Source organism: Scylla paramamosain, chromosome 7 (assembly GCF_035594125.1).
Source record: "Scylla paramamosain isolate STU-SP2022 chromosome 7, ASM3559412v1, whole genome shotgun sequence".
In the NCBI taxonomy this organism is placed as follows: Eukaryota; Metazoa; Arthropoda; class Malacostraca; order Decapoda; family Portunidae; genus Scylla; species Scylla paramamosain.
Genome location: NC_087157.1, coordinates 10,760,576 through 10,772,500, shown reverse-complemented (window position 1 = coordinate 10,772,500; position 11,925 = coordinate 10,760,576). Strand labels below are relative to the sequence as shown.

The window sequence follows — 11,925 nt, the reverse complement described above, 5'->3', positions numbered from 1 at the left end:
AAAGCGTTTCAAAAAGAGAACCGGGACTCGCGAAGCTTCGTGTCGTGGTTTTCGTTGCGCTCTGATTCCCGTCGAACCCCAACCAGCCGCGGGAGGATTAAATTCGTACATGCGAGTGGGTCTTTTTTTTAACTTTCCCTCCGACACGTAACCTTCACTCTCCGTCACGGCGGAAAAAAGGAGGGAAGGAGGGAAAGTCTCTATATTCTTGTGTCCTAACTCATGCATCGATGGAGTGAAAGGATAAGGAGAAAGTAACCGGCAGGAGGAAGGGCTGAGGAGTGAGTGCGTGGCTGCCGAGGGCGTGAGTGCGGGTTCAGACAGAGGGCACACGTGGGCGGCGGGAAGAGGAGCAGGTTTGTCGCCAGTCTGAAGTTCAGAGAGGTGAGGAAGGCCGCTGCTTCCCACGGTTGTTTCTATATGGCAGTTTTTTTTTTTTTTTTTTTTTTTTTTTTGTCAAACCAGGCGGTCAGTCAGTCAGTTAGAGAGTTAATCAGTTAATTAGCTGATCAGTCAGTCGGTCAATTGTTCAGTCAGTCACTGAGTCAGTTAATTTATCAATCAATCAAAGAGTCAGTCGGTCAATCGGTCGGTCAGTCAGTCAATCAGTCAATTACCCAGTCAGTCAGAGAATCCGTTCGACAGAGATCCATCCAATCAGTCAGTTAGTCGGTCAGTCAGTCAGTCAATCAAGACAGCTGGAACCGCTAAAGTGACTTGCTTACTGGTGGAGTGACGGCCAGGCATGAGGCGTCGCGGTACCAAGGCAGTGGCAGCTGAGGGATTATCCCAGGCTGCGTTGACTGAAGCTTGACAGAACGTGCGCTGCTTCCCGTGCACCGATGATCGCTGTCCTTCGCCTCCGTACATCTGGTGAGTCTGGGGACGGAAGCCGCAGCAGGCAGGATGTACCACCATTTCCCTCGCTGGTTACGGGCGCGAGACTCGTCTTGGCGGGGCGTGTGGCAGGTGTGCGGAGGACGGGTGCCGGGCAGCTCCAGCTTGCCTGCGCAGGGTGGGCGCCTGCCAGCAGCTGACAGCCTCAGGGCAGTAGCAGATGTGTGGCGGCATTAGGAGGAGCGAGACAAAGCACGAAAAAAAAATACCAGGGCTGCTCACAGGTCATCCTTTGCATGGTAATGAGTGAACAGTCCCGGAGGTTTGAGACTTGCTCGCTGAGTGTGCGGCGGTGGAAGAAAAAGGAAAGGAGGAAGGGAGTGGGGTGCGCAGGAGCACGCGGCCAACCGTCTACACCACCGTGAGAGTTTCAACCGGAAGATGATTAAATTTGGCAACCGCCAAGGTCTTCCTGAGAGAGACACAACGTAATCGCTTCCACTCCTTCAACAAAGAAGTTAAAGGCAAAAGTACAAAAAAATAATAATAATAATAATAATAATAAAAAAATAAGCCCGTAACATCCGTCAGTCAAACAGAAATTCGTTGCAAATTTTGAGGTCAGTGACAAAAAGAGAAAATGTATTATTTACTTTATTGCAGGAATGACCGAGAAAACTAGAATGGTGTGATTTTTACCAGAAAGCTCAAATCTCTGTCTGCGTTTCGCCCGCGAGGACGTTTACTGGCGGGCGGCCCCTGAACCCTGACCGATAGGACCCAGTGGACCCCCGCGAGCCCTTAGGCGAAGCAGGGCGGGGCCTCCGGACGCAGCCAGTGTGAGGGAACTTGAAAGACGAGCCTGGAAGTTGTAGCGAGGCCAGAGGGGAGGCAGGAGGCATGACGGGAGGCGGCGTGAGGCGGCGCAAAGCAAGGCTGGGCCGCTGCTGAGTAATTCTGCCTCTCCATCTTGCTGCCTCAGCGGGAAACACCGTAAACATTGTGAAAAAAAATAGTGTTGAACAAATGAAATGCAGAAACGAAAATATATAAATGCTAATGAACAAAAAATATACCAAAGAAAACATAAAAATAATAAAAGAACATAATCTCGAATGAACAACACGGATCATGAATTAGAGAGACGCAATAAAGGCCAGAATGCACGCGAAACAAAAACACTGAGTGAGAAGACCGACCACACGGGAGAAAGGAAAAGAAATCGGCGGGGACCTTGGCAGCCCACGGCCACTGCAGCACCGGCAGGATGAGGCTGGAGGCCCGGAGGATGCTGGCCAATCTGCTGGACCGCAAGGGGAAGAACCGCGGCGCCGGCAGGAGGGCGGGGGAGGGCGGGCCCAGCGCGGGACGCCTCAGCCGCAGCGAACCAGCCATCCACGCCCTTGGCCCTGACCTGACGCGCCGCCCCCTCAACAATGCCATCGTCACCAGAGGGTAGGACGAGGGTTCAGAGAGAGAGAGAGAGAGCTACTTCTTTTTTCTTTGTCTCTCATCTATTGAAGCCATTATTCTCTCGCTGTCTTCACTTATCCTTATCTTTATCACTTATCTCCTTGCGCGTCACACCTCACTGATGACCCGCTCCTTATTCTTTCTCCTCTTCATTTACACCCTCCTCCTCCTCCTCCTCCTCCTCCTCCTCCTCCTCCTCCTCCTCCTCCTCCTCCTCCTCCTCCTCCTCCTCCTCCTCCTGCCTACCCATCCCCACCCTCCCTTCACCTACCTCTCCCTTCCTCACATCTCCCTCTGCTACATCCTGCATTGTTATTTATTCATCACCGCCTCTCTGTGAACGATAATTACTACTCTACTGTTCCCATCACCGACGTTGTTTTGTGAACTTTTATGCTCGTTTATTTCTCCGCGTCATCCTGGTCGTGTGGGGGAGGGAAGGGGGAGGGGAGTGTGGGGGTGGGGGGTCGTTAACTTAAGGTCTTCGTGGAGCAGCAGCAGGTGGTTGAGGTAGAAATAGTAGTAGTGCTGGTGGTTGTGGTGGTGGTGATGGTGGTGGTGGTGGTGGTGGTGGTGGTGGTGGTGGTGGTGGTGGGGGTGGTGGTGCTTCTTTTGTGATAGTTAAGTGCAGCGGACCGTTTTAAAGCCGTCACCTTGGCAACGGAACTCAGACGAACAGGTTATCCTCAGAGTGACGGGCCGCTCAGGGCGTGTTAGTATTGAGCACAGGTATTCCTCCAAGCCCAGGTAGCCAAGGTAGCGGTCGAGCTCACCTGTGCGGTGGCTGGAGTGGATCATCAGAGCGTCTGGATTAAAAAAAAAAATAATAGAGAAGAAAAATTTGTAGGCTGACCATCCGGCTATCCAATCATCCGACTATCGAACCATCCGACTATCTGATCACCCGACCATCCAACCATCCAAGCATCCTACCATACGACTATGCAGCTATTTAAGCCTTCAGGAACAAAGTCGTTAATAGTTATTGACGTGAAAAAGAAAATGATAGATGAGTAAAACTACAATGAAATAAAGTTAATGAATATAATCAATAAATAATTCTAAATAACTGATGTGAACGTGATATCCAATAAACAAAAGGGGAAAAAAAAGAAAGAGATGAAAAGAAAAAGAAAGAAAAAGAAAGTCAGTGTCATATTTTATTATATCATAACCTTGCATAGCCTAGAGTCCTGGAAAGGCTTGTTATATAGGAGGTTAATGGTACACACTATATAGTTGTTGGTGGTGGTGATGGCGGTGGTGGTGGTGGGGGTTGTTATAATATAGATACAGGTCATCCGTTTATCTTTTTATCTTTTTTTCCCCGTTATTTTGATTTCACCTTCACCTTCCCTTTGCAGTTTCCCCTTTAAGCTTAGGCTCTGTTTTTACTCCCAACCTAAGAGAGAGAGAGAGAGAGAGAGAGAGAGAGAGAGAGAGAGAGAGAGAGAGAGAGAGAGAGGGAGAGAGAGAGAGAATATACATAAATTAAAGCACCCAACCTCCAGAACCACACCTTTTTCGCCATTAGTCGCCAGGTAATACGATAACACCTGTGAAACTAATCGAATCCTCTTCTTTCCCACGCTCAGGGGAGAGTCGGCTCTCAGCGGTGGTTTATCACGTTTGCGGAGCGGCCTTGGTGGTGGCAGCGCGGCGGGGCTGGAAGGCTGCACAGAGGGAGGGAGGGAGGGCAGTGATGAACGGGAGGACGAGAATTGTTAGTGTTTGGAGAGGATTTTGTTGTGATGGCAGTGTATTTGTTGTTCTCTCTGCTATTTTTATTTTGTCTCTTTTCTCTTCTCTTCTCTTTTCTCTGACCTTGTCTTGGCTTTTTTTTTTTCTCTCTCTCTCTTCTTGTCTTCTCTTTCTCTTTCCTTCTCTTTTACTTCCATTTCTTTTCTTCATCTCATCTTTTCTCTTCCATTTTCTTCCCTTCCCTTCTCTTACCTTACCTTACCTTTTCTTACCTTTTCTTCCCTTTCCTTCCCTTCCCTTCCCTTCCCTTCCCTTACCTTACCTTACCTTACCTTCTCTCTGAAATGCGTCAGATTTCCTTGTATATGAGGACAAAAAACTAATTACGTACAAAGAAAAGCCAAACAGTGTGACATTGAGATGCAGGAGGAGGCGAAGGAGAGTTTGAACACCGCAGGGAGTCACATGCAGGTGGCTGGTCTCCTAGGTGTGGCTGCTGAGGGAGGAGGAGTCCCGCCACGCAGGCCACAGCACTGAGCTCCTCTCCCGCCCTGGCCACAAACAGCGCCAATTTGCATAAACAACTAGCGGTATGCCCCTGCGACAGCCTCCACCATCACTACTATTGCTGCTGCTGCTGCTGCTGCTGCTGCTGCTGCTGCTGCTGCTGCTGCTGCTGCTGCTGCTGCTGCTGCTGCTACTACTACTACTACTACTACTACTACTACTACTACTACTACTACTACTACTACTACTACTACTACTACTACTACTGCTGCTGCTGCTGCTGCTGCTGCTGCTGCTGCTGCTGCTGCTGCTGCTGCTGCTGCTGCTGCTACTGCTACTGCTACTAGTACTACTACTACTACACCTTTATTTTTCTTCTTCTTGTTCTTCTTCTTCTTCTTCTTGTTCTTGTTCTTGTTCTTCTTCTTCTTCTTCTTCTTCTTCTTCTTCTTCTTCTTCTTCTTCTTCTTCTACTGCTACTACTACTACTACTACTACTACTACTACTACTACTACTACTACTACTACAACTACTACGCCACCACCGCCACCACCACCACCACCACTTCTATTATTACTTCTACTACTACAACTACTACTACTACTACTACTACTACTACTACTACTACTACTACTACTACTACTACTACTACTACTACTACTACTACTACCACTACTACTACTACTACTACGATACTATTACTACTGCTGTTCTTATCACTATCACTGCCGCCTCCCGCCATGGCTCCTCCAGCAGGTGTCTATGCCGGCCTGTTGACTTTACGCATTGCCCAGACACACCCACTCACCTCTCACACACTCAAGGTGGCGTCCTTTTCGCTTGGCGGTGGCTAGACACCACTTTAGGAGGAAGAAAAGTGTGGTTAACGTGAAAGCTTTACGCAAGTGGAGGAGAGAGATACGAGTAGAGAGAGAGGAGAGAGTCTGCATCTCCTCTCTCTCTTTTCGTCGATTTTTCTGTGGCGGGCAACAGCTGGCAAAACACACACACGCCCGCGGCAGGAGGACCTCGTGATGGTGGTGGTGGTGGTGGCATTTGTCAGGGTGATGATCCCTCTTAGCCAGCCTCAGGAACGTTTATTTACTTTTTATGTATAGAGAAGTCTGCCAAAGGGCTATAAAAGGAGTAAGAATAATAGCAGCAGGAGAATAAGAAGAAGACCTGACTATCTCTTCCCCAAAAGTGAAGAGAAAGTTAGTTCCAATCTAGTTAACCAGCTCAGTTCTCGGAAGTTTCTTGGTGGTCCTCTCCTTAAATTGTTCACGTCTCAGGAAGGTGAAGAAAGAGAATCAGAGAGAAAGTTCCGTAGTTACACAAAGACAGAAGACGTTCAGCTGTTGGTCATTGTTATCTGAATTACTGTTGATGTTCCTGCGAAGAGGTTGTGAAGAGTAAGGCTCTCTTTGCTTACTCTCTATGACTTGGATAAAGAAACACACAGGACAGTACGTGGCAACATAAAGCTGTCAAGTAAACCCTATCATGAAGTTACGTCCTGTCTCCACAATCAAGGAAACGTGTGTGGTTGTCTGTCTATGGTTTTATCTTTCTAAGTTTTCCATCAACCATTGACAACATTTCTGCAGTAAACAAACAAGAGGTGCGAGCGAAGGAGTGGAGGAAGAAGTACGAGTAGAGAGGAGGAAAGACCTGCTCTTCCACAATCTTCTGAGGACGTGTTTGCCTCACCGCCATGCTGGTATTATAGCAGAGGCGCTCCGCTTCTTTTTCCACTCATTCGCTTACTCACTCGTGCACTCACTCTCTCACTCACTACTCTTCAACAACCTGCTGGAGTCTTACGCCTCTCGAAGGTCTTGCCAGTTTACGTCTTTGTTCAAATAAGGAATTCCTGCGTCAGTGGTTAAGTTATTTTCTGCTGCACGTTTGATTTTGCTAGTCATTATTATTATCAGTGTACGTGAATCAAAGAAAAAAAAAGAAAGAAAGAAAGAAATAGGTAAAGGAAGAACATGGCAAAGAAAGGAAAATGCAATCTTGTGGTCCTCCAAACTTTTCCCTTCAATTTTTTATTTATTTATTTATTTATTTATTTATTTATTATTATTTATTTTTTCTACTTCTTTTCTGCCAGTGATTATTCATTATAAAATTTTCTAATTCGCTGCCTCTTATCTCCATTCACTTCATCACATTCTCCTTATTTTCCTCCACTAACTTCAACTTCCTTTATTGCACCCTTTCTGTGTCCCTTTACAACCTTCATCACCATTCACTTTTATCACGTTCCCCTTTATTCACCTTTAGCACCCTCAACATCATTCACTTTTATTACATTCATCCTATACTTTCCCTCACTTCCCTTAACATTACCACATCTCTCGCATTTCCTCTCACATTCTCCCTTTAAAACTCCCCCAGCACGACGTATCTTAATCCTCTCCTTTGTCATAAACTCCTCTTACTCTCTTCACACCTCTTACTACTATATTTTATGTATTTCCATTACTTATCTCCTCACGTCTTTGTAATTCCCTGCTTTTCTTTAATAAACTGATAAACACCTCGCTGCTTTTCCTACCATCTCTCTTTGCTCTCCGCTCGGGCCTGGCGGGAGGGACGGGAGAGAGAGTTGTGTAATAGGGAGACTCAAAGCGTGAAGAGCTGGTGCGGCAGGCGTGATATTAATTACGGTACGTGAATTTCGAGGCCTGAATGAACCAAGCCAAGCCAAGCCAAGCAAACTAAGTCATCTGCCTGCCTGTGTGCCGGAGTCTTGTTATTTATATTTAAGCTTCAGTTCCCTTAGAAAATAAGTAAATAAATAATAATAATAATGATAATAATAATAATAATAATAATAATAATAATAATAATAATAATAATAATAATAAAGCAAAATACAATAAAACGGTATACAAAATTCATGCATTTATAACATTTTAACGGTATTTGATTTATTTTTACCGTATTTGATTTATTTTTCGTTTCCATTTTTATCATTATCATTACTATTTTCTTTCTTTCTTTCTTTATTTTTCTTTGATGAGAGTCACCAAGCACGTATTTTTAGGGTCAGTAAGGTGATGAGTTATTTGTGACAGTAATTTGTTCTTCCATTTATATTTTTCCTCTCTTTCCATGCTATTTTTTTTCTTTTCCTCTCTCTCTCTCTCTCTCTCTCTCTCTCTCTCTCTCTCTCTCTCTCTCTCTCTCTCTCTCTCTCTCTCTCTCTCTCTCTCTCTCTCTCTCTCTCTCTCTTCTTTTCATTTCATTTTATCATTTTATCTCTTCCACTTCCCCATTTATTACTGTCTAATCTAAGTCTCATATTCGAGAGTAGTTTCTTCCTTCATCTACCTTCCTTCCTCAGTTATTTATTTATTTATTTTTCATTGCCTCCTATTCTTCTTTCCTTTGTCCTCTTTCCCATGTCTTCTCTTCATACTGTCATTTTGCATCTTACACATACTCGTTTTCATTTCCATTTTCTTCCCCTTTTTCATTTTCCCTTCTTCCTTTATTCATCTTATTTTTGTATTTCTTTTCATTACTGCTCATCTCCTCTACATCTCTTTTAATACCATATGAGACCACAAATACACACATGCTCATATTCTTTACCATCATTACTATCGAGAACTCTTATTCTTTCTTGTGGCATCATACGAGTATTTTTCTCTTCGGTCTCTGCCTCTCTCAGCAAGTCCCGTGTGTGTGTGTGTGTGTGTGTGTGTGTGTGTGTGTGTGTGTGTGTGTGTGTGTGTGTGTGTGTGTGTATGTGTTAGTCCTAGTGGTCAGAATCTTGAGTAAATGACTGTGGATTTTGCGTGTGTGTGTTTTGTGTGGACTGGGAGACGAGAGGGAAGGTGATGGAGGAGGAGGAAGAGGAGGAGGAGGAGGAGGAGGAGGAGTGCACGTGAGAGAGATATATATGTATAGAAAAATAAAAAAAGATGGGGGGAAGAAAGAAATGAAGATGAAGACGATGAGGAAGAGAAGTACAAGAAGAGAAGAAAGAGAAGAAAAGGAAGGAACATAGAGGCAAGAAGTTGAAGGAGGAGGAGGAGGAGGAGGAGGAGGAGATAAGGGGAAGGGACAGGAAGAGGAAAGTGTAGGAGAAAATTATTGTACAAGAGGAGGAAATGGGAGAGCAGTTGGAAGGGGAAGTGAAGCAGGAGGAGGAAGAGGAGGAACAGGAGGAGCAGATGGAGGAAGAGGAGGAGGCGGAGAAGGGAGACAGTATGCGGTGTGGTAAAATAGTCTCCAAGCTACTCATCTTCAATACGTCACCATCCTCCTCCTCCTTCTCCTCCTCCTCCTCCTCCTCCTCCTCCTCCTCCACGACCATCACCAGTAACCGTAACTCCGCTGGACAGAAATGCGGACTAAGGGAAAGAAATATATGACACATACAGACAGGAAGAAAATAAGGAAATACAGCAAGAAATGGAAGTACGTAAGGCGACATTCGCAGCGTTAGCTTTCTGCAAATAACACGCACATATTTGAAGTGATACATATGTTTAATAATCTTAGTAATCCGAGTTGTCAATTATCAGTTATGTAGGTATTTTATTTGCAGTATTTTAAGACATTAATGGAAGTTATTCAGGTCTTCAGTGGTGTTTTCTTGATCTCAGTGGTAGTTTACCAAGGATTCTGCATCACTAATGAAGAAAAACGCTCGTGATAACCTGACTAATCATCTTCGTGGCTTTTGAAAATAGTTCGCAGAATCCAAACTGCTTTAGAATACTTAGCCAGTAGTATTTCATATGAAAACCGTTTGTAAACAGAGAGACAGAAAGAGACGGAAATATGCACAAAAACAAAGAGACAGAAACAGACGGAAATGCAAAGACACACACAAAGACAGAAATGGACGGAAAAACAAAGGTACACACAGAGACAAAGGAACAAACATACACTCTGAGACAGAAGCAGACGGTAAAATAAAGACACGCACAGAGACAGAAACAGACGATAAAATAAAGACACGCACAGAGACAGAAACAGATGGAAAAACAGACACGCATAGAGACAGAAACAGACGGAAAAACAAAGACAAACGGAAAGATGCACATAGACAGAAACAGAAAGAAACACAAACACACACACACACACAGAGGAACACAAATGATCCGCGCGAATACTAATGTCCATGGTGAGTGTCCGGCACCACGGGAGGGGACCTGAAGCACGGGCAAGGCAGCGAACCACGCCACAGCAGCATTCACAGCCGGATGGAACAAATTACCCAAGATGACTTCCTCCCGTGTCCTGCAGCCGGTGTGTGTGCGTGTGTGTGTGTGTGTGTACGTTACTCTCCTGACTCCACACACACACACACACACACACACACACACACACACACACACACACACACACACACACACACACGCACACACACACACACACACACACGGAGGGAGGGGAGGAATGAATGCATGTCGGTTGGTTGTGTGTGTGTGCAGTTGGATAATGTGGATAATGCTGTGATTATGCATGAGGGAGAAGGGAGGACGCCAGAGAGAGAGAGAGAGAGAGAGAGAGAGAGAGAGAGAGAGAGAGAGAGAGAGAGAGAGAGAGAGAGAGAACTAATCTCCGTCCAAATCTGCCTCATTATTAACTGTTTTTCATTCAATTTCAGAGTCACAAGCGGCGTAGGAAATGACCCACCGCCATCCCCACCTGCTTCCCGCCCGCCACCCCTGCCCACCCACCCGCCGCCGCCCGTACCGCCCCATGCCCAGCCCCTGCCCCAAGCCCCGATGCAGCCGCTGCCGCCTCTGCCCAATCAGCAGCAGGAGGAACATCGGTACCAGCGGGAGGAGCATCGGTATCAACAGGAGGCCACCCAGCAGGCACCCGGCACCTGCATCCTGCCGAGACGCAGCCTGGGTAAGGAGGACGTCAATGTTCGCTACAGGTCTCCCTCCAATCCTCCCCCAGCCTCCCGCCAGCCTCCGCCTTACTCCAGACACCAGCCTCCAGACCCACAGAGGCGGCTTCGTGGGCCTTATCAGCCTCCACCGCCACCCAAAGGTGACCTGAGGGACCCTAGAGAGCGTGAGAGCAGGCCTCGAGAAGTGCGGGCCTCCGTCAATCTAGACGAGCTGCAGGACTGCCGGAGTCGTCGGGATCACTGGGCCGAGGGAGACCTGCGCGGAGGTGCAGACACACGCGACGGCCAGAAGAACGGCAACTTCCGCGAGGTGCGAGACATCTGGGAGAAGCGTAACTCATCCCTCATCCCTCAGGACCAGGGCAAGGAAGACAACCTGAGGTCCACATCGCTCCCGCGGCCTAAGCAAGACCCGTGGATGCCGGCCAACAACAGGTGGTCAACTCGCGAACCTGACTCTGGTTTCGATTCTCTCAATCTCCAAGCCGCAGACGATGGTCAGCGATGCACGGAGGCGGGCCAGAGCCACAGCCGCGCCCCGATGGTGCTGGCGACCGATGCTCACTACTCTCAGTCCACCGAAGACCTGCTCAATGCGTCACGCACCTCCCCGATGTCCCTCTCCTCGGCTACAGCCTCCATGTCCTCCACGTCGTCCTCACCCGTGCAGTACCCCACCATCAGGCCCGCCAAGCAGCCCTGCATCACCGGCGCCTCTCACACTTCACCTTTTTCGCACACTTCGCCCCGCAGCTCACCCCACCCACCGGGCGGGTCGCCACGTGGCGTGGGGCCGCCTCATCACCATTCAACACCTGTTGGGCCGCAGCGCACCGCATCCCCCGAAGGGGCGCTGCTATCCGACAGTGTGTACCCGCAGCACGACACGCAGCCCCGCTACGCTGAGATCCAGGAGAAGAGCGAGCCGAGAGGCAAGGAGGAGAGGATGAACCACCGGCTGTCTCGTGACCTGCGAGACGTTAGAGACGTGCGAGAAATGGGAGGCAACAGAGAGAGCAGAGAAACCGCCAGGACGGGAAGAGATATGAGAGAACCGCGCGACAACAGGAGCAGCCGCGAACTCAGACAGAATAAAGACATGAAGTCAAGAGAGTTTCGGGAGACAAGTCTGCCTCGCGACTTCAGAGAGACACGAGAGGAAAGACTCAGTCGAGACGCGGCCACGAGAGGCTACAGGGAACTGCCAGTCGATGTTGACGAGCGAGACCAAGTGGAACTCCGCCAGGATCGCCTGCGCGGGCCGCGAGAGGGGCGAGCTTATGGCGAGGGAAGTAAGGAAGTGAGGTTCAGCAACGACACGAGCGAGAACCTGCGAGTGCGCGACGGCTCGGCGTATGACCGCCGAGACAGGGACGCAGACGGCGCCGACGGCCTGCAGGTGAACGATGAGCGCCGACTGTCCGGCCACCAGCGGGACCACCGGGGCCAGCGGGGCGACGGCTGCACCTCCTCCTCTGTGTCCTGGATGGAGTGGACACAACAACTGCAGGTGAGT

General features: G+C 48.1%; 1 protein-coding gene across 5 annotated transcripts in view; it reads left to right on the top strand.

The window, feature by feature from the left end:
- Positions 1-11,925, top strand: part of LOC135102067 (uncharacterized) — a 115,094-nt gene that overhangs the window by 87,549 nt on the left and 15,620 nt on the right. For 3 of the 5 annotated variants that reach the window (XM_064006745.1, XM_064006744.1, XM_064006746.1), the window contains exon 3: positions 10,155-11,919. In XM_064006745.1, the coding sequence (XP_063862815.1) occupies positions 10,155-11,919 (1,765 nt within the window). Of the gene's footprint in view, positions 1-1,500; positions 2,293-10,154; positions 11,920-11,925 lie in introns of all 5 variants that reach the window. The other 2 variants (XM_064006747.1, XM_064006748.1) reach the window with 1 other exon arrangement.